Source organism: Mesoplodon bidens (genome assembly GCF_964165515.1).
Source record: "Mesoplodon bidens genome assembly, chromosome: 4".
NCBI classification, from domain to species: domain Eukaryota; kingdom Metazoa; phylum Chordata; class Mammalia; order Artiodactyla; family Ziphiidae; genus Mesoplodon; species Mesoplodon bidens.
This window is the reverse complement of record NC_138160.1, coordinates 114,466,702-114,485,079: the sequence shown is the minus strand read 5'-3', so window position 1 is coordinate 114,485,079 and position 18,378 is coordinate 114,466,702. Positions and strand designations below refer to the sequence as shown.

Below are 18,378 nucleotides of genomic sequence, written 5' to 3'. Positions count from 1 at the left end.
TTAAGCAAATTTTAATATAAAGTTCAATTTTTCTTTAAGATTAGGTTTAACATAGACTATGTCAACTCAGACAATAAGCCAATGTCTTCAACCACAGATTCATTAGTTCTATCTTTGTTGTATTAATTATACATGGTTCTTATTAGGCTGTTTCCATCCTAATTTGACTTTGATATTAGTGAATAATATCTGTTTATCCGTATAGGCCAAGGGGTCTTTTTATCTGATATCTCTAACTTTGGAAAGATGTCTATGAAGGCTGTATTTAAGCCAACTTGGAGCAGATTTGCAGTTCCAAATAAACACATACCTTTACAATTCTACCTTATAACAGTTTATCATACAATCCAAAATGGCTTAATGAATAATTTCCACTAGAGACTGAAAGCTCTGTCCGTATAATGGAACACCAATACTTTGAGTTTAGTAACTGCTTATGGTAAGGTCACTATGTGAACTGACATCAAGTACTCTGTTTTAATGGCCAAAGGCCGTTACTAGCAAGCTATTCAAAGAACTTCCTACTCTTCCTCTCTGCTCAGCTCCAGCCACAACCACCTTCTTAACGTTCCTTCAACAAGCTTAAAAATGCTTCTACTGTAGGGTTCTTCACTTTTTACTCTGCCAAGAACACTCTACTACTAGCTTTGTACATCCGGATCTGGATTATGTAAACTGTCAATACGTGATTTGATGTATACTCCTTTGTCTCAAAAAGGTATATAACTGTACTTTGACCTCTAACAGGTGGAATATGCCTCAGAGCTCTCTAAAAGACTGTCTTCCGGGTTATAATCCTCAGGTTAGTTGGAATAAAATTTTCATTTCTTTCTTAGACCTTAGACTATTAATTTTATTGTCAACACTATATTTAGGCTAATCATTCATTTTATTACAAATGGTTAGGAACACTCCATTCATTGACTAATTGAAAAGACAGATTTTACTAAATATCTACTGAGGACACAAGGTGAGTAAGGTCCACTCCATCCCTGCCCTCAAGTATCTATAGTGCAAACAGGAAGACATATAACCAGGCAGGGACAAAACAGAGTGAAATCTTAAGAGATAACAGGAGTTAGCCCCAGGAAAAGGATTGTCGAGGGTGTTCCCAGAAAAAGGAACACCATGTGCAAGAAAAAGGAACAACATGTGCAATCACCTGTGGTCATGAAAGGGCAGTCTGAAAAATCAGTATGGCACTGCAGAGTCAAGTGACTGAGTCAAATGTCTAAAGTGAGGCAGGAGGTTAGGACATAAAAGAACCTCTTGGGGATTGGAGGAGAGATCAGAGATTGGAGTCTACAGCAGTAATCCAGGTAAGAAATAATTGACTGAACAGCAGCAGTGGGAATACAGAGGTGTTTGAATCAATGAAAACATTTGTAAAAAGTTAACTTATAAGCATATTTTGGGTCATCTGGATAAAAACCAACATCTCACAGCCTAGTATTGCCACAAGATTTCATGGCCCACTCTCGTATTTTTATTTATTGTTTTATCACAGGCCAATATGCTAGATGCCTTCAAGCCAAGTGCAGCCAAGTAAAAGCCAAATATCATCAAAATGCACAAAATAGGCAAAAGTCTTACAGTGTATCAATGAAGAAAATGAAAAGAATATGCAGTCATAAGACCACACAGCAGAAAGACAAATACAAAAGAACCTGCTTTGTAGTAGTCATTATCATAGATCCATTTTGAGTGACTTATAATGTGAAATTTTTATTTTTATATGTATCTACTTGTAATAGTTCATTAGAAATGTAGTAGTAAATATGTAATGAAGTTTTCACTAAACTGATTTTAATTATATTATTTTGAAGTCATTAATAAATTATGTAGCCCATCAAAATAATAGATCAGAGATATTAAAGGGGTCCAGAATATACCACCATGGCATAAAAATTATTTTGAGTACAGGGCATGAGTTTTGGGAATCACTTACCTGCCCAAAAGCAGAGCTTCCCAAAAGAACTCAAAAGAATTAAGTTGTCATAAATCTCCTCCCCAGGAGCAACCAGAGAAGACTGCCTCATTACCTGAGATGAGAATTCTCCACACCACACCTAAACATACACTGTCACAAAATGACCAAGTCTCCCATCTATTCTAATAAGGACCAATTTATCTTTCCTAAAAATTGTTTTCCCGTAAGTACCCTTCTCTCTCTCCCCTTCCCCTATTAAGATGGTATATAGTATATATAACTAAGATCCCATAAGCCACGCAGTGTGGCAAAAAAAAAACAAAACTGATAGAGGATATTGAACCAATGGAATTTGATGTGGAATTGAATATGGGGACTGAATATACAAATTGATGTGGAATTGAAGTGGGGAAGGAACCAAGGATGATTCCCAGGATTCTGACCTGTGCGAGTCAGTAGAGGCAGTGTCATTCACTGGGACAGGAGGAGGAGAAAAGAACTGGGAAAGGCAGGGAATAGCAAAGGAAAGAGGGAATGAAGAATTATTTTCAATATATGTTAGGTGTCACCAAGAGATTCAAGTGGAAATGTCCAATAGAAAGACATCTAACTAGATGGGTTTCAGCTTATCATATAACTTTGGAACTCACTGGCATATGTACAATATTTGCTATCATGAAAATTAATAATATCATGCAGGGAGTATGTGCAGAGTAAGAAAAGAGCCAGCCACAGAAACTATGTGAAATAATAAATGTTTACTGTGTTTATTGTTTTTTTAAGAAAAAAAGAAAAAGAAGGGAACCAGGTCAGAAAGCTCTGAGGAACACCAACATTTTAGGAAAAAGAGAGCAATTAAAAGATAGGAATGAAAAATATTTTTCGTACTTAATAACCAAGAAGTCATTTGTGGCCTTATTAAGGGCAGTTTTGGTGGATGTATAGAAGTAGAAGCCAAATTAGAAACAGTAGAAAAGAAACAAATGAGATTAAAATAGATGCAGGTGACTGCTTCTCAATCACCCAAACAGCAGCTTCAAAAACAAAGAGATACTAGGTTCTACCTTTGTAAATTCCTATTCTATAGGACTCAGTGGAATCCCAGAATCTACATTAGTAAAATTTTCATGTAGTGGTGATTCTCACATACTTCAAAATGAACTTTGTGAACTTTAGAAACCAGTGACATATAAAAATGATTGACGTTATTATTCATGAAATCTAGAATGTAAAAATTAAAAGATACTTCTGATACACTATCTCAATGAATACAAAATAAAGGTTAACTTTACAAGCTTCTTCAAGAAAGCCTACTGAACAGTCACAAGAACACAATGAATAAACTACCGTTTCACATAAATTTAATAGTAAGGTAAGGGGAAAAAGATCCCACACATCAAAATACATTCTGATCACTTAAAGAGTTGACCAGTTGAAACTATACGTGCAACAAATGGATGCTACTGCATGAAAACAGCTTGTGAGTCAGTCACTAGACATACGGGTTTTAAGAAAGCAATCAAAGAGGAAGAGCAAATATTAAGAATCAAAGTGGGAGGGGATGCCGGGGGAAGATGGCGGAAGAGTAAGACACGGAGATCACCTTCCTCCCCACAGATACATCAGAAATTCATCTACACGTGGAACAACTCCTACAGAACACCTACTGAATGCTGGCAGAAGACCTCAGACCCCCCAAAAAGGTAGATGAAAGGCTCTTGGTGCTGCAGCCAGGAGTCAGTGCTGTGCCTCTGAAGTGGGAGAGCCAACTTCAGGACACTGGTCCACAAGAGACCTCCCAGCTCCACATAGTATCAAGCGGCGAAAATCTCCCAGAGATCTCAACACCAGCACCCAGCTTCACTCAACGACCAGCAAGCTACAGTGCTGGTCACCCTATACCAAGCAACTAGCAAGACAGGAACACAACCCCACCCATTAGCAGAGAGGCTGCCTAAAAACATAATAAGGCCACAGGCACCCCAAAACACACCACCAGACGTGGACCTGTCCACCAGAAAGGCAAGATTGAGCCTCATCCACCAGAAGACAGGCACTAGTCCCCTCCACCAGGAAGCCTACACAACCCACTGAAACAGCCTTAGCCACTGGGGACAGACACCAAAAACAACGGGAACTACGAATCTGCAGCCTGCAAAAAGGAGACCCCAAACACAGTAAGATAAGCAAAATGAGAAGACAGAAAAACACACAGCAGGTGAAGGAGCAAGATAAAAACCCACCAGACCTAACAAATGAAGAGGAAATAGGCAGTCTACCTGAAAAAGAATTCAGAATAATGATAGTAAAGGTGATCCAAAATCTTGGAAATAGAATAGACAAAATGCAAGAAACAGTTAACAAGGACCTAGAAGAACTAAAGAGGAAACAAGCATCGATTAAAAACACAATAAATGAAATGAAAAAAACTCTAGATGGGATCAATAGCAGATTAACTGAGGCAGAAGAACGGATAAGTGACATGGGAGATAAAATAGTGGAAATAACTGCTGCATAGCAGAATAAAGAAAAAAGAATGAAAAGAACTGAGGACAGTCTCAGAGACCTCTGAGACAACATTAAACACACCAACATTCGAATTATAGGGGTTCCAGAAGAAGAAGAGAAAAAGAAAGGGACTGAGAAAATATTTGAAGAGATTATAGTTGAAAACTTCCCCAATATGGGAAAGGAAATAGTTAATCAAGTCCAGGAGGCACAGAGAGTCCCATACAGAATAAATCCAAGGAGAAATACGCCAAGACACATATTAATCAATCTGTCAAAAAATTAAACACAAAGAAAACATATTAAAAGCAGCAAGGGAAAAACAACAAAAAACACACAAGGGCATCCCCATAAGGTTAACAGCTGATCTCTCAGCAGAAACTCTACAAGCCAGAAGGGAGTGGCAGGACATATTTAAAGTGATGAAGGAGAAAAACCTGCAACCAAGATTACTCTACCCAGAAAGGATCTCATTCAGATTTGATGGAGAAATTAAAACCTTTACAGACAAGCAAAAGCTGAGAGAGTTCAGCACCACCAAACCAGCTTTACAACAAATGCTAAACGAACTTCTCTAGGCAAGAAACACAACAGAAGGAAAACACCTACAATAACGAACCCAAAACAATTAAGGAAATGGGAATAGGAACATACATATCAATAATTACCTTAAATGTAAATGGACTAAATGCTCCCACCAAAAGACACAGATTGGCTGAATGGATACAAAAACAAGACCCATATATATGCTGTCTACAAGAGACCCACCTCAGAGCTAGAGACACATACAGATTGAAAGTAAGGGGATGGAAAAAGATATTCCATGCAAATGGAAATCAAAAGAAAGCTGGAGTAGCAATTCTTGTATCAGACAAAATAGACTTTATTTTTTTATTTATTTATTTTTTTTTTGCGGTATGTGGGCCTCTCACTGTTGTGGCCTCTCCCGTTGTGGAGCACAGGCTCCCGACGCACAGGCTCAGCAGCCATGGCTCATGGGCCCAGCCGCTCCACGGCACGTGGGATCCTCCCGGACCGGGCCACGAACCCGCGTCCCCTGCATCGGCAGGCGGACTCTCAACCACTGCGCCACCAGGGAAGCCCCAAAATAGACTTTAAAATAAAGACTATTAGAAGAGACAAAGAAGGACACTACATAATGATCAAGGGAGTGACCCAAGAAGAAGATATAACACTTGTAAATATTTATGCACCCAACATAGGAACACCTCAATACATAAGGGAAATACTAACAGCCATAAAAGGGGAAATCGACAGTAACACACTCATAGTAGGGGACTTCAACACCCCACTTTCACCAATGGACAGATCATCCAAAATGAAAATAAATAAGGAAACACAAGCTTTAAATGATACATTAAACAAGATGGACTTAGTTGATATTTATAGGACATTCCATCCAAAAACAACAGAATACACATTTTTCTCAAGTGCTCATGGAACATTCTCCAGGATAGACCATATCTTGGGTCACAAATCAAGCCTTGGTAAATTTAAGAAAATTGAAATTGTATCAAGTATCTTTTCTGACCACAATGCTATGAGACTAGACATCAATTACAGGAAAAGGTCTGTAAAAAAATACAAATACATGGAGGTTAAACAATACACTACTTAATAATGAAGTGATCACTGAAGAAATCAAAGAGGAAATAAAAAAATACCTAGAAACAAATGACAATGGAGACACGATGACCCAAAACCTATGGGACGCAGCAAAAGCAGTTCTAAGGGGGAAGTTTATAGCAATACAATCCCACCTTAAGAAACAGGAAACATCTCGAGTAAACAACCTGACCCTGCACCTAAAGCAATTAGAGAAAGAAGAACAAAAAAACCCCAAAGTTAGCAGAAGGAAAGAAATCATAAAGATTAGATCAGAAATAAATGAAAAAGAAATGAAGGAAACGATAGCAAAGATCAATAAAACTAAAAGCTGGTTCTTTGAGAAGATAAACAAAATTGATAAACCATTAGCCAGACTCATCAAGAAAAAAAGGGAGAAGACTCAAATCAATAGAATTAGAAATGAAAAAGGAGAAGTAACAACTGACACTGCAGAAATACAAAAGATCATGAGAGATTACTACGAGCAACTCTATGCCAATAAAATGGACAACCTGGAAGAAATGGACAAATTCTTAGAAATGCACAACCTGCCAAGACTGAATCACGAAGAAATAGAAAATATGAATAGACCAATCACAAGCACTGAAATTGCAACTGTGATTTAAAATCTTCCAACAAACAAAAGCCCAGGACCAGATGGCTTCACAGGCGAATTCTATCAAACATTTAGAGAAGAGCTAACACCTATCCTTCTCAAACTCTTCCAGAATATAGCAGAGGGAGGAACACTGCCAAACTCATTCTACGAGGCCACCATCACCCTGATACCAAAACCAGGCAAGGATGTCACAAAGAAAGAAAACTACAGGACAATATCACTGATGAACATAGATGCAAAAATCCTCAACAAAATACTAGCAAACAGAATCCAACAGCACATTAAAAGGATCATACACCATGATCAAGTGGGGTTTATTCCAGGAATGCAAGGATTCTTCAATATATGCAAATCAATCAACGTGATACACCATATTAACAAATTGAAGGAGAAAAACCATATGATCATCTCAACAGATGCAGAGAAAGCTTTTGACAAAATTCAACACCCATTTATGATAAAAACCCTGCAGAAAGTAGGCATAGAGGGAACTTTCCTCAACATAATAAAGGCCATATATGACAAATCCACAGCCAACATCGTCCTCAATGGTGAAAAACTGAAACCATTTCCACTAAGATCAGGAACAAGACAAGGCTGCCCACTCTCACCACTCTTATTCAACATGGTTTTGGAAGTTTTAGCCACAGCAATCAGAGAAGAAAAGGAAATAAAAGGAATCCAAATTGGAAAAGAAGAAGTAAAGCTGTCACTGCTTGCAGATGACATGATGCTATACATAGAGAATCCTAAAGATGTTACCAGAAAACTACTAGAGCTAATCAATGAATTTGGTAAAGTGGCAGGATACAAAATTAATGCACAGAAACCTCTGGCATTCCTGTACACTAATGATGAGAAATCTGAAAGTGAAATCAAGAAAACACTCCCATTTACCATTGCAACAAAAAGAATAAAATATCTAGAAATAAACCTACCTAAGGAGACAAAAGACCTGTATGCAGAAAATTATAAGACACTGATGAAAGAAATTAAAGATGATACAAATAGAGAGATATACCATGTTCCTGGATTGGATGAATCAACATTGTGAAAATGACTCTACTACCCAAAGCAACCTACAGATTTAATGCAATCCCTATCAAACTACCACTGGCATTTTTCACAGAACTAGAACAAAAAATTTCAAAATTTGTTTGGAAAAACAAAAGACCCCGAATAGCCAAAGCAATCTTGAGAACGAAAAACGGAGCTGGAGGATCAGGCTCCCTGACTTCAGACTATACTACAAAGCTAGTGTCATCAAGACAGTATGGTCCTGGCACAAAAACAGAAAGATAGATCAACGGAACAGGATAGAAAGCCCAGAGATAAACCCACGCACATATGGTCAACTTATCTTTGATAAAGGAGGCAGGAATGTACAGTGGAGAAAGGATAGCCTCTTCAATAAGTGGTGCTGGGAAAACTGGACAGGGACATGTAAAAGTATGAGATTAGATCATTCCCTAACACCATACACAAAAATAAGCTCAAAATGGATTAAAGACTTAAATGTAAGGCCAGAAACTATCAAACTCTTAGAGGAAAACATAGGCAGAATACTCTATGACATAAATCACAGCAAGATCCTTTTGGACCCACCTCCTAGAGAAATGGAAATAAAAACAAAGATAAACAAATGGGACCTAATGAAACTGAAAAGCTTTTGCACAGCAAAGGAAACCATAAACAAGACCAAAAGACAACCCGCAGAATGGGAGAAAATATTTGCAAATGAAGCAACTGACAAAGGATTAATCTCCAAAATTTATAAACAGCTCATGCAGCTCAATAGCAAAAAAACAAACAACCCAATCCAAAAATGGGCAGAAGACTTAAATAGACATTTCTCCAAAGAAGATATACAGACTGCCAACAAACACATGAAAGAATGCTCAACATCATTAATCATTAGAGAAATGCAAATCAAAACTACAATGAGATATCATCTCACACCAGTCAGAATGGCCATCATCAAAAAATCTAGAAACAATAAATGCTGGAGAGGGTGTGGAGAAAAGGGAACACTCTTGCACTGCTGGTGGGAAGGTGAATTGGTACAGCCACTATGGAGAACAGTCTGGAGGTTCCTTAAAAAACTACAAATAGAACTATCATATGATCCAGCAATCCCACTACTAGGCATATACCCTGAGAAAACCATAATTCAAAAAGAGACATGTAGCAAAATGTTCATTGCAGCTCTATTCACAATAGCCCGGAGATGGAAACAACCTAAGTGTCCATCATCGGATGAATGGATAAAGAAGATGTGGCACATATATACAATGGAATATTACTTGGCCATAAAAAGAAACGAAACTGAGCTATTTGTAATGAGGTGGATAGACGTAGAGTCTGTCATACAGAGTGAAGTAAGTCAGAAAGAGAAAGACAAATACCGTATGCTAACACATATATATGGAATTTAAGGGAAAAAAATGTCATGAAGAACCTAGGGGTAAAACAGGAATAAAGACACAGACCTCCTAGAGAATGGACTTGAGGATATGGGGAGGGGGAAGGGTAAGCTGTGACAAAGCGAGAGAGACGCATGGACATATATACACTACCAAACGTAAGGTAGATAGATAGTGGGAAGCAGCCGCAAAGCACAGGGAGATCAGCTTGGTGCTTTGTGACCGCCTGGAGGGGTGGGATAGGGAAGGTGGGAGGGAGGGAGATGCAAGAGGGAAGGGATGTGGGAACAGATGTATATGTATGACTGATTCACTTTGTTATAAAGCAGAAACTAATAATAAAAAAATTTTTTTTAAAGAATCAAAGTGGGGGTATGGGCAATTTCAGGGTCTACAAGACATTTATGAAATGTGATACTGAAACAGCAAAGAAATGGACTCAATACTAACAAAAGTGAAGGCCAGGTCATATTAATTACAATCCAAAGGAAACTAAGCTAGGTGGCAATTTCAAAAAATATCAGTGAATGTTTACTCTAATTATATGTATCCACCTACATAAAGAAACCAAAGAGAAGGTTCTGATCCTTGATTCAGGCATAACTACCAGGTAAGTTGAATAACAGTGGTTAAATAAGACTGCCTAGTTTAAATCTAGGTTCCACAACATATTAGCTGTGTGACCTTGAACCAGTTGCTTGACCACTCATCTCAGTTTCCTGGTCAGTAAACCTAACAGTTCTCTTATCATAGGGCTGTTGTGAGGATTAAATGAAATGATGCATATAATGCAACATAGCACAGTGACTGGGCATACAGTAAGTAAACAGTAAATGTTAGTGCTTATTGTTACTATTTTATGTCTTTCAGGAGTTCCCAGTCTAACAGCAGAGACTAACCAGAAGCTCAATGCAGTAAGGTCTATTAGAGGTATGCAAAGAGTCTTATGAGAGTCCAAAGTTACTGTGACCACTAAAAACATTAAAGGGAACTCAGCCACAACAATCAGTATTATAGACCACATGCCAATCTTATTCTCAACATGCTTTGATCACGACTAAAGACTTCCTATATTAAAAATACATCATAAATATGGTTTTCCTCATAGTGAAACTAAAAGAGATTTACATTTCTGTCATGCCTAAAATAGAGATATGAGCACAAGTCTAGCATTTAAACTGATGACCAACCCCCCCATATTGTACTGTGTTTTAGCTGATACTATTGTACAAAAATCCACAGAAAATTTCACCAGAAAAAAAAAGAAGTTGAAAATGAGCTCAAATCTTATCATGAACAAGTTAATACGTGTTTAGTGAACTAAACCGCAAAATACCCAATTCTAAGATATTCATTCGATAAAACTGGTAATTCCTTAAATGTGCTAGAAACCGTGTGAGTCTGCTGGAGAGAGGATGATGTGCAAAAACTGATATTCTTGTCCTCATAGGACTTACAGTCTAGAGGGAAAACTAATATTATTTTATAATAGGGTAATCTGGGTGGGAGAGAGGGTGTAGAATATCCTTCTCACTCTTAATCTATAAGGGGAAAAGTTGAATATTACATAATATTACAAAAAATACTATTAATAAATCTATAGTTTCTGGGTTTCCCTGGTGGCGCAGTGGTTGAGAGTCCGCCTGCCGATGCAGGGGATACGGGTTCGTGCCCCGGTCCGGGAGGATCCCACATGCCGCGGAGCGGCTGGGCCCGTGAGCCATGGCCGCTGGGCCTGCACGTCCGGAGCTTGTGCTCTGCAATGGGAGAGGCCACAACAGTGAGAGGCCCGCCTACCGCAAAAAACAACAACAACAACAAAAAAAAAACAAAAAAACCTATAGTTTCTAACTGCCTTGGCAAATTGACTCAAACAGTCAATAAGGAAGCTAATTAGAAGTGGGAGGCATGGGACTTCCCTGGTGGTGCTGTGGTTAAGACTCTGTGCTCCCAATGCAGCGGGCCCAGGTTTGATCCCTAGCCAGGGAACTAGACCCCAAGTGCGTGCCGCAACTAGGAGTTTGCATGTCACAACTAAGGAGCCGTCAAGCTGCAACTAAGGAGCTAGACTGCCACAACTAAGACCCTGTGCAAACAAATAAATTAATTAAACAATTGTTTTAAAAAGTGGGAGTAATGATTTGCCTTTAGCCCTTATTACATGGTAATCAGATGAAGATCTGCCAGTTTAAGTAGTCTTGCAATTTCACCATCAATTTCTGCAAAGGAAATAAGTGTACACAAATCCACAAAGAGACTTAGAAAAACCTGTCTAGATAACCTTTGGATTGTAGTGCAATGTAACAATCAACCACATAAAGAAATGTCCAGATGTGAGGCATTCTGTAATATAATGACACTATACAATATGAAAGCAAGTTACAGAAAAGTGAAAAACGTGATTCCTCAGTCACCTTTTAGATTATAATCTAAAAACAAAAGATCCAACTAAACTGTAATATGTAATTTAAGCAAGCTATATCAAACCTGAAACATAAGAGAATTCAATAGAATATTTAAGCAGCAGTAAGTGCCTAGAAAGAATTAACCAAAAAAATCAGATTCCAGCACAGAACTTTTTTTTCACCTTCTAGAGAAATATCCTCCCCTCCAATTCTCCACCACATCCCTACTCTATTATTAGTGGGATGAACAATAAAGGAACCCAATACAGGACATTAGCCATTTTACTGAGAATACCTTTTCAAAAAACTTTAGAAATGGGGCTTATAAAAAGAATGTCAAAATTATATCTTAACAAGGGTATATACCATATGACCCAGCTATTCCACTTCCGGGCATTTATCTGAAGAACACAAAAACACTAATTCAGACAGATATATGTACCCCTGTGTTCCCTGAAGCATTATTTACAACAGCCAAGATATGGAAACAACCTAAGTGTCCAGCAATGGATGAATGGATAAAGAAGATGTGATAAATATACACACACACAATGGAATATTACTCATGCATAAAAAGAATGAAATCCTGCCATTTACAAGAACGTGGATGGAACTTGAAGGTACTATGCTAAGTGAAATAAGCAGACAAAGACAAATACCATATAATTTCACTCATATTTGGAATCTAAAAAAACAAATCAAGTGAACAGACAAAATAAAACAAAAACTCATCAATATAGAGATCAGATTAGTGGTTACCAGAGGGGAAGGGGGTTGGGAGATGGATGAAATGGGTGAAAGGGTCAACTGTGTATGGTGATGGATGGTAACTAGACTTGTGGTGGTGATCACTTTGTAGTGTATACAGATGTCAAATTATAATGTTATACACTTGAAACTTTTTTTTTTTTTTTTTTTTTTTTTTTTTGCGGTACGCGGGCCTCTCACTGCTGTGGCCTCTCCCGTTGCAGAGCACAGGCTCCGGACGCGCAGGCTCAGCGGCCATGGCTCACGGGCCCAGCCGCTCCGCGGCATGTGGGATCTTCCTGGACCGGAGCACGAACCCGTGTCCCCTGCATCAGCAGGTGGACTCTCAATCACTGTGCCACCAGGGAAGCCCGAAGCTTATTTTTTAAAAAGTGGGGGCTAGGCACTCTCACCACTCTTATTCAACATAGTTTTGGAAGTTTTAGCCACAGCAATCAGAGAAGAAAAGGAAATAAAAGGAATCCAAATTGGAAAAGAAGAAGTAAAGCTGTCACTGTTTGCAGATGACATGATACTATACATAGAGAATCCTAAAGATGCTACCGAAAAACTACTAGAGCTAATCAATGAATTTGGTAAAGTAGCAGGATATAAAATTAATGTACAGAAATCTCTGGCATTCCTATACACTAATGATGAAAAATCTGAAAATGAAATCAAGAAAACACTCCCATTTACCATCGCAACAAAAAGAATAAAATATCTAGGAATAAACCTACCTAAGGAGACAAAAGACCTGTATGCAGAAAACTATAAGACACTGATGAAAGAAATTAAAGATGATACAAATAGATGGAGAGATATACCATGCTCCTGGATTGGAAGAATCAATATTGTGAAAATGACTCTACTACCGAAAGCAATCTACAGATTCAATGCAATCCCTATCAAACTACCAATGGCATTTTTCACAGAACTAGAACAAAAAATTTCAAAATTTGTTTGGAAAAACAAAAGGCCCCGAATAGCTAAAGCAATCTTGAGAACGAAAAACGGAGCTGGAGGAATCAGGCTCCCTGACTTCAGACTATACTACAAAGCTACAGTAATTAAGACAGTCTGGTACTGGCATAAAAACAGAAAGATAGATCAGTGGATCAGGATAGAAAGCCCAGAGATAAACCCACGCACATATGGCCAACTTATCTTTGATAAAGGAGGCAGGAATGTACAGTGGAGAAAGGACAGCCTCTTCAATAAGTGGTGCTGGGAAAACTGGACAGGGACATGTAAAAGTTTGAGATTAGATCATTCCCTAGCACCATACACAAAAATAAGCTCAAAATGGATTAAAGACTTAAATGTAAGGCCAGAAACTATCAAACTCTTAGAGGAAAACATAGGTAGAACACTCTATGACATAAATCACAGCAAGATCCTTTTGGACCCACCTCCTAGAGAAATGGAAATAAAAACAAAGATAAACAAATGGGACCTAATGAAACTGAAAAGCTTTTGCACAGCAAAGGAAACCATAAAGAAGACCAAAAGACAACCCTCAGAATGGGAGAAAATATTTGCAAATGAAGCAACTGACAAAGGATTAATCTCCAAAATTTATAAACAGCTCATGCAGCTCAATAGCAAAAAAACAGACAACCCAATCCAAAAATGGGCAGAAGACTTAAATAGGCATTTCTCCAAAGAAGATATACAGACTGCCAACAAACACATGAAAGAATGCTCAACATCATTAATCATTAGAGAAATGCAAATCAAAACTACAATGAGATATCATCTCACACCAGTCAGAATGGCCATCATCAAGGAATCTAGAAACAATAAATGCTGGAGAGGGTGTGGAGAAAAGGGAACACTCTTGCACTGCTGGTGGGAATGTGAATTGGTACAGCCACTATGGAGAACGGTATGGAGGTTCCTTAAAAAACTACAAATAGAACTACCATATGACCCAGCAATCCCACTACTGGGCATATACCCTGAGAAAACCATAATTCCAAAAGAGACATGTACCAAAATGTTCATTGCAGCTCTATTCACAATAGCCCGGAGCTGGAAACAACCTAAGTGTCCATCATCGGATGAATGGATAAAGAAGATGTGGCACATATATACAATGGAATATTACTCAGCCATAAAAAGAAACGAAACTGAGCTATTTGTAATGAGGTGGATAGACCTAGAGTCTGTCATACAGAGTGAAGTTAGTCAGAAAGAGAAAGACAAATACCGTATGCTAACACATATATACGGAATTTAAAAAAAAAATGTCATGAAGAACCTAGGGGCAAAACGAGAATAAAGACACAGACCTACTTGAGAATGGACTTGAGGATATGGGGAGGGGGAAGGGTAAGCTGTGACAAAGCGAAAGAGAGGCATGGACATATATACACTACCAAACGTAAGGTAGATAGATAGTGGGAAGCAGCCGCAGAGCACAGGGAGATCAGCTCGGTGCTTTGTGACCGCCTGGAGGGGTGGGATGGGGAGGGTGGGAGGGAGGGAGATGCATGAGGGAAGGGATGTGGGAACAGATGTATATGTATGACTGATTCACTTTGTTATAAAGCAGAAACTAATTAAAAAAAAAAAAAAAAAAAAAGTGGGGGCTAGGGACTTCCCTGGTGGTCCATTGGTAAAGAATCCACCTTACAATTCAGGGGACTCAGGTTCGATCCCTGGTCAGGGAACTAAGATCCCACATGTTGCGGGGCAACTAAGCCTGCGTGCCACAAACTACAGAGCCCACGTGCTCTGGAACCCACACGCCACAACTACAGAGCCCACACACCGTGGAGCCTGCGTGCCACAACTAGAGAAGAGAAAATCTGCATGCCACACCTAGAGAGAAGCCCGAGCACCACAACGAAGAGCCTGCACACAGCAAAGAAAGATCCCACGTGCCTCAACAAAGATCCAACACAGCCAAAAACAAATAAAATAAATAAATAAATAATAAATCTTAAAAAAAAAAAAGTCAGGGGTACATATTTGCAATCCTATGATTTCCTTCCCTATCTGACTCCAGAATTGGCTCTGAACAACCTGTGTACAGGGACTCTTTTCTTACTCTCTTTTACATTCCTAAGGACAGAACTTAAGTGTGCAACAAATGTCTGTTGGACTGGATCAAATCAACATAGTGACAACATCTCCAATACAGTACATACAGTGGCTAAATTGCTTTAACATTTCAAAATTATCACAAACATACTTACATATAAGTTTACATGCATATTTACAAGATTTGCCATTTAAAGCTCATGTAAAATTGCAAGTTATAGATTGTAAGAAAGAGCCACAGTCATATGACATCTTGCTTAAGAGTTTTGACCTTAAAGTGAAATGTCTTTAAATAATTTCATCCTCGGTGAAAATGTAACTAAAGAGCCTAGAATAAAATGTAGTTTACATAATGTTACCGTAAATTTGAAAAAGAACAATTGATTCAACTTAACACCATTTCAGTGCTTACCCCCACTTATTCTTGCTTCTGCCTACATACCTGCCTACTCATAGACATTTTTAAAAGTCTTTAGAGCCTTCTTTGTACAGAAAACAGCAGTCTCTTAAAACAATGTAAATTAGCTAAATTTTAGTCATTGATTATTTTCTCGAACTTCACAGCAATCTTAGATTCCAATGGACAACTTAAGCATTTTAGTATTATTCTACCAGTTTTGTTTCCAAGAACCAAAGATTTATAAGTAAATTGGTAACTTGGCAAACTGTTGGCAGAAAATCTGTCTTTATTATAACGATTATAATAAACTTAGCAAAGCACAACATACGACAATTTAAAGAATCCTAGAAGGGGTATAAAATTAGAAGACACCCTCACACCAAATGACAAATTATACTGCCACATGTACACTCTGGTCAGAGGTTCAGAGACTTGTGTCCAACCACTTTCCAAGTGATGTAAAGACCTCTGGAAATCAAACAGGAGATTCTCCCCTTCTAAAGCTGAAAAACTGAACGAGGGGGGCTAAGTACAATTCGGGGAAGGTTCAGGGAGAGATGAAGCAGGCCCTAAGGAGGTCTCGCCAAAGCACAATCATCCATTCGTCTCCGCAAATTCACACTGAGTATGACCCTCACGTCACTGCAGGCCCGACGGGACCGAAATGAATCAGACCCCAAACTCTGCTCTCTAGAAGACATGGGTGAAGGGGCGAGGAGGGGAAAGGCACATAAACAGACACTATGAGCCTTGTATGCCAGTTCTGAGGTACGGACCGAATCTGTATTCTTCACCCATGTATACCCAGGGCGTTACATACAGCAAGTGCTCAGCGACTGTGTGCTGAACGAAAGAATAAATAAGTAAACATGAAAAACAAAGACGAGCCGCGGTGTCCGTGGCTCAGCCTCCCCCCTCCAGCCGTTCCTGACCCGGGAAGGGAAGTCACCCTCCCCTCAGACGGCGGCAGCAACCAAAGGTCAGCTCGAGCCGGGGCCCAAACTTTGCCGTCCCCAGCGCCCCCGCCGTCCCCACCTCCCACCCCCGGGCGGCACTTACCGTTGGTGTAGGGAGACCCCGAGGCCCGGGCGGCCCCGTTCTGGGCCTGGAGGCCGATGGGGGCGCCGCCAGAGGCCGGTATCCCGGGCTGGGACATGACGACGATGTTTATCGGGGTTGGAAGGTGCTGGTTGGCGTCTGCGGCAGCGCCAAGCCGAGAGTTGAAGGACGACTGCTGGAAGCCGGAGGGAGGGGGCTAACGACTTAGGACTGAAGGCGGGATAGAGAGAGGGCGGCGCAGGAAGCCCTAGGCATGGCGCCGCATTCTCCCTAGCCCGCCGGCGGTGACTGCCTGGTCTGGGGGCTGAGGCTTGGAAGTCGGGCCGGTGGGGCCGAGAACGCCGGGCTGGTAGGCAGCAGCCAAGCGCAGAGAGACGGAGAGAGACGGAGGGAGGCCCCGGCCGGAACTGCCTGTCAGCCCCCGGCCGCGCAGGCGCAATCGGGACACGTGGCACTTCCGGCTCCGGCCTTCCAGCTGCCGCCGGTATAGGTGAGCTCTTCTTTCCCCGCAGGGCTGCCCTGAAGCCACCTGACAGCTCCGGGTGTCCCGGCCCGAAGGACGGAGCTCGGCCTCTCCTGCCACGTCACTCTCACCGTCGGCCGGAAGTGGCGTGTGTCACCGATACGGAAATCCCCGCCGTGATGAACGTCATCTAGCCGGCACGGCCGGGATCTGAGGGCAGTCAGGGTTTCAGTGGAAGCTTTCGTGGGGTGGGAATGACAGCTCCTCTCCTCGAGTTTTTGTTAAGATTACCTGAGAGGACAGACATCATCGTCCTCTGCTGAGACTGTGCCGAGTAGCTGAGCCGATTAATGTTCGTTGCAGTATTTCATTTCACATTTCATCATCATATTCCAGGTGTAAATTGTAAGGGATTTTTAAAAAAGGAGTGGTTAAAAGAGGAGGCCTTTGCTTTTTGACCGGAGGATTCAGAAGTAATTTTAATTTTGAAACTCGCCGATTCATATAGCATAGTCACGCCAAAGTTCGTTAACAACACATTTAAATGACAGTTTTATTTCCTCTTCTAAGAGTTTGCAGTAAGGTACAACATTCAAACTTCCTTTCTAGTCAAGGAGACTTTTTTTTTCTTGCAAGTAGAAGATTTTTTTTTTTACTTTTGAGGCCAAAGGGAGGTAGAAACTGGAGTGATTAGACAACATAATTAATGATCTCAGTTAGTCATCTTGGCCACCTTCATTATACTTAGGTTTTCCTGTTCTGAGCTGATGATAAAGCCCTTTTTTAGACTGCAGATTTGTACTGTTCATTAAAATGTCATGCCAACAGTTTCAAAACCGGTGAAGGGTGAAATACATCTTACTTAATTCATTTAATATCAAATGCCTATTATGAAATGTTATATTACATACAAAAAGAGTAAGAACTAAACTGTTGTGTGATGCCTGAAAAACAAACAGTAAGAATTCAAAAAACTAAATGTTAACTTATCATTTGCCTCAGATGTGTAAAAGTGTGTTTGCTGTGTATGAAATTGAAAAACTCCTTTGTACAATATACAAGACTTCTTTAGGATGAAGATGATACTTTTGGTCAATCTGTTTTCAGCTTAGAGCCCCTATAACCAAATCCCAAATCACGTATCCCA

General features: G+C 39.9%; 1 protein-coding gene across 4 annotated transcripts in view; it reads right to left on the bottom strand.

Annotated features, from left to right (window-relative positions):
- SEC24A (SEC24 homolog A, COPII coat complex component) overlaps positions 1–17,446 on the bottom strand; it is a 70,646-nt gene extending 53,200 nt beyond the window's left edge. For 2 of the 4 annotated variants that reach the window (XM_081231118.1, XM_081231120.1), the window contains exon 1: positions 16,769–17,441. In XM_081231118.1, the coding sequence (XP_081087244.1) occupies positions 16,769–16,865 (97 nt within the window). In that variant the 5' untranslated portion in view covers positions 16,866–17,441. Of the gene's footprint in view, positions 1–16,768 lie in introns of all 4 variants that reach the window. The other 2 variants (XM_081231121.1, XM_081231119.1) reach the window with 2 other exon arrangements.
- Between the last annotated feature and the right edge of the window lie 932 nt (positions 17,447–18,378).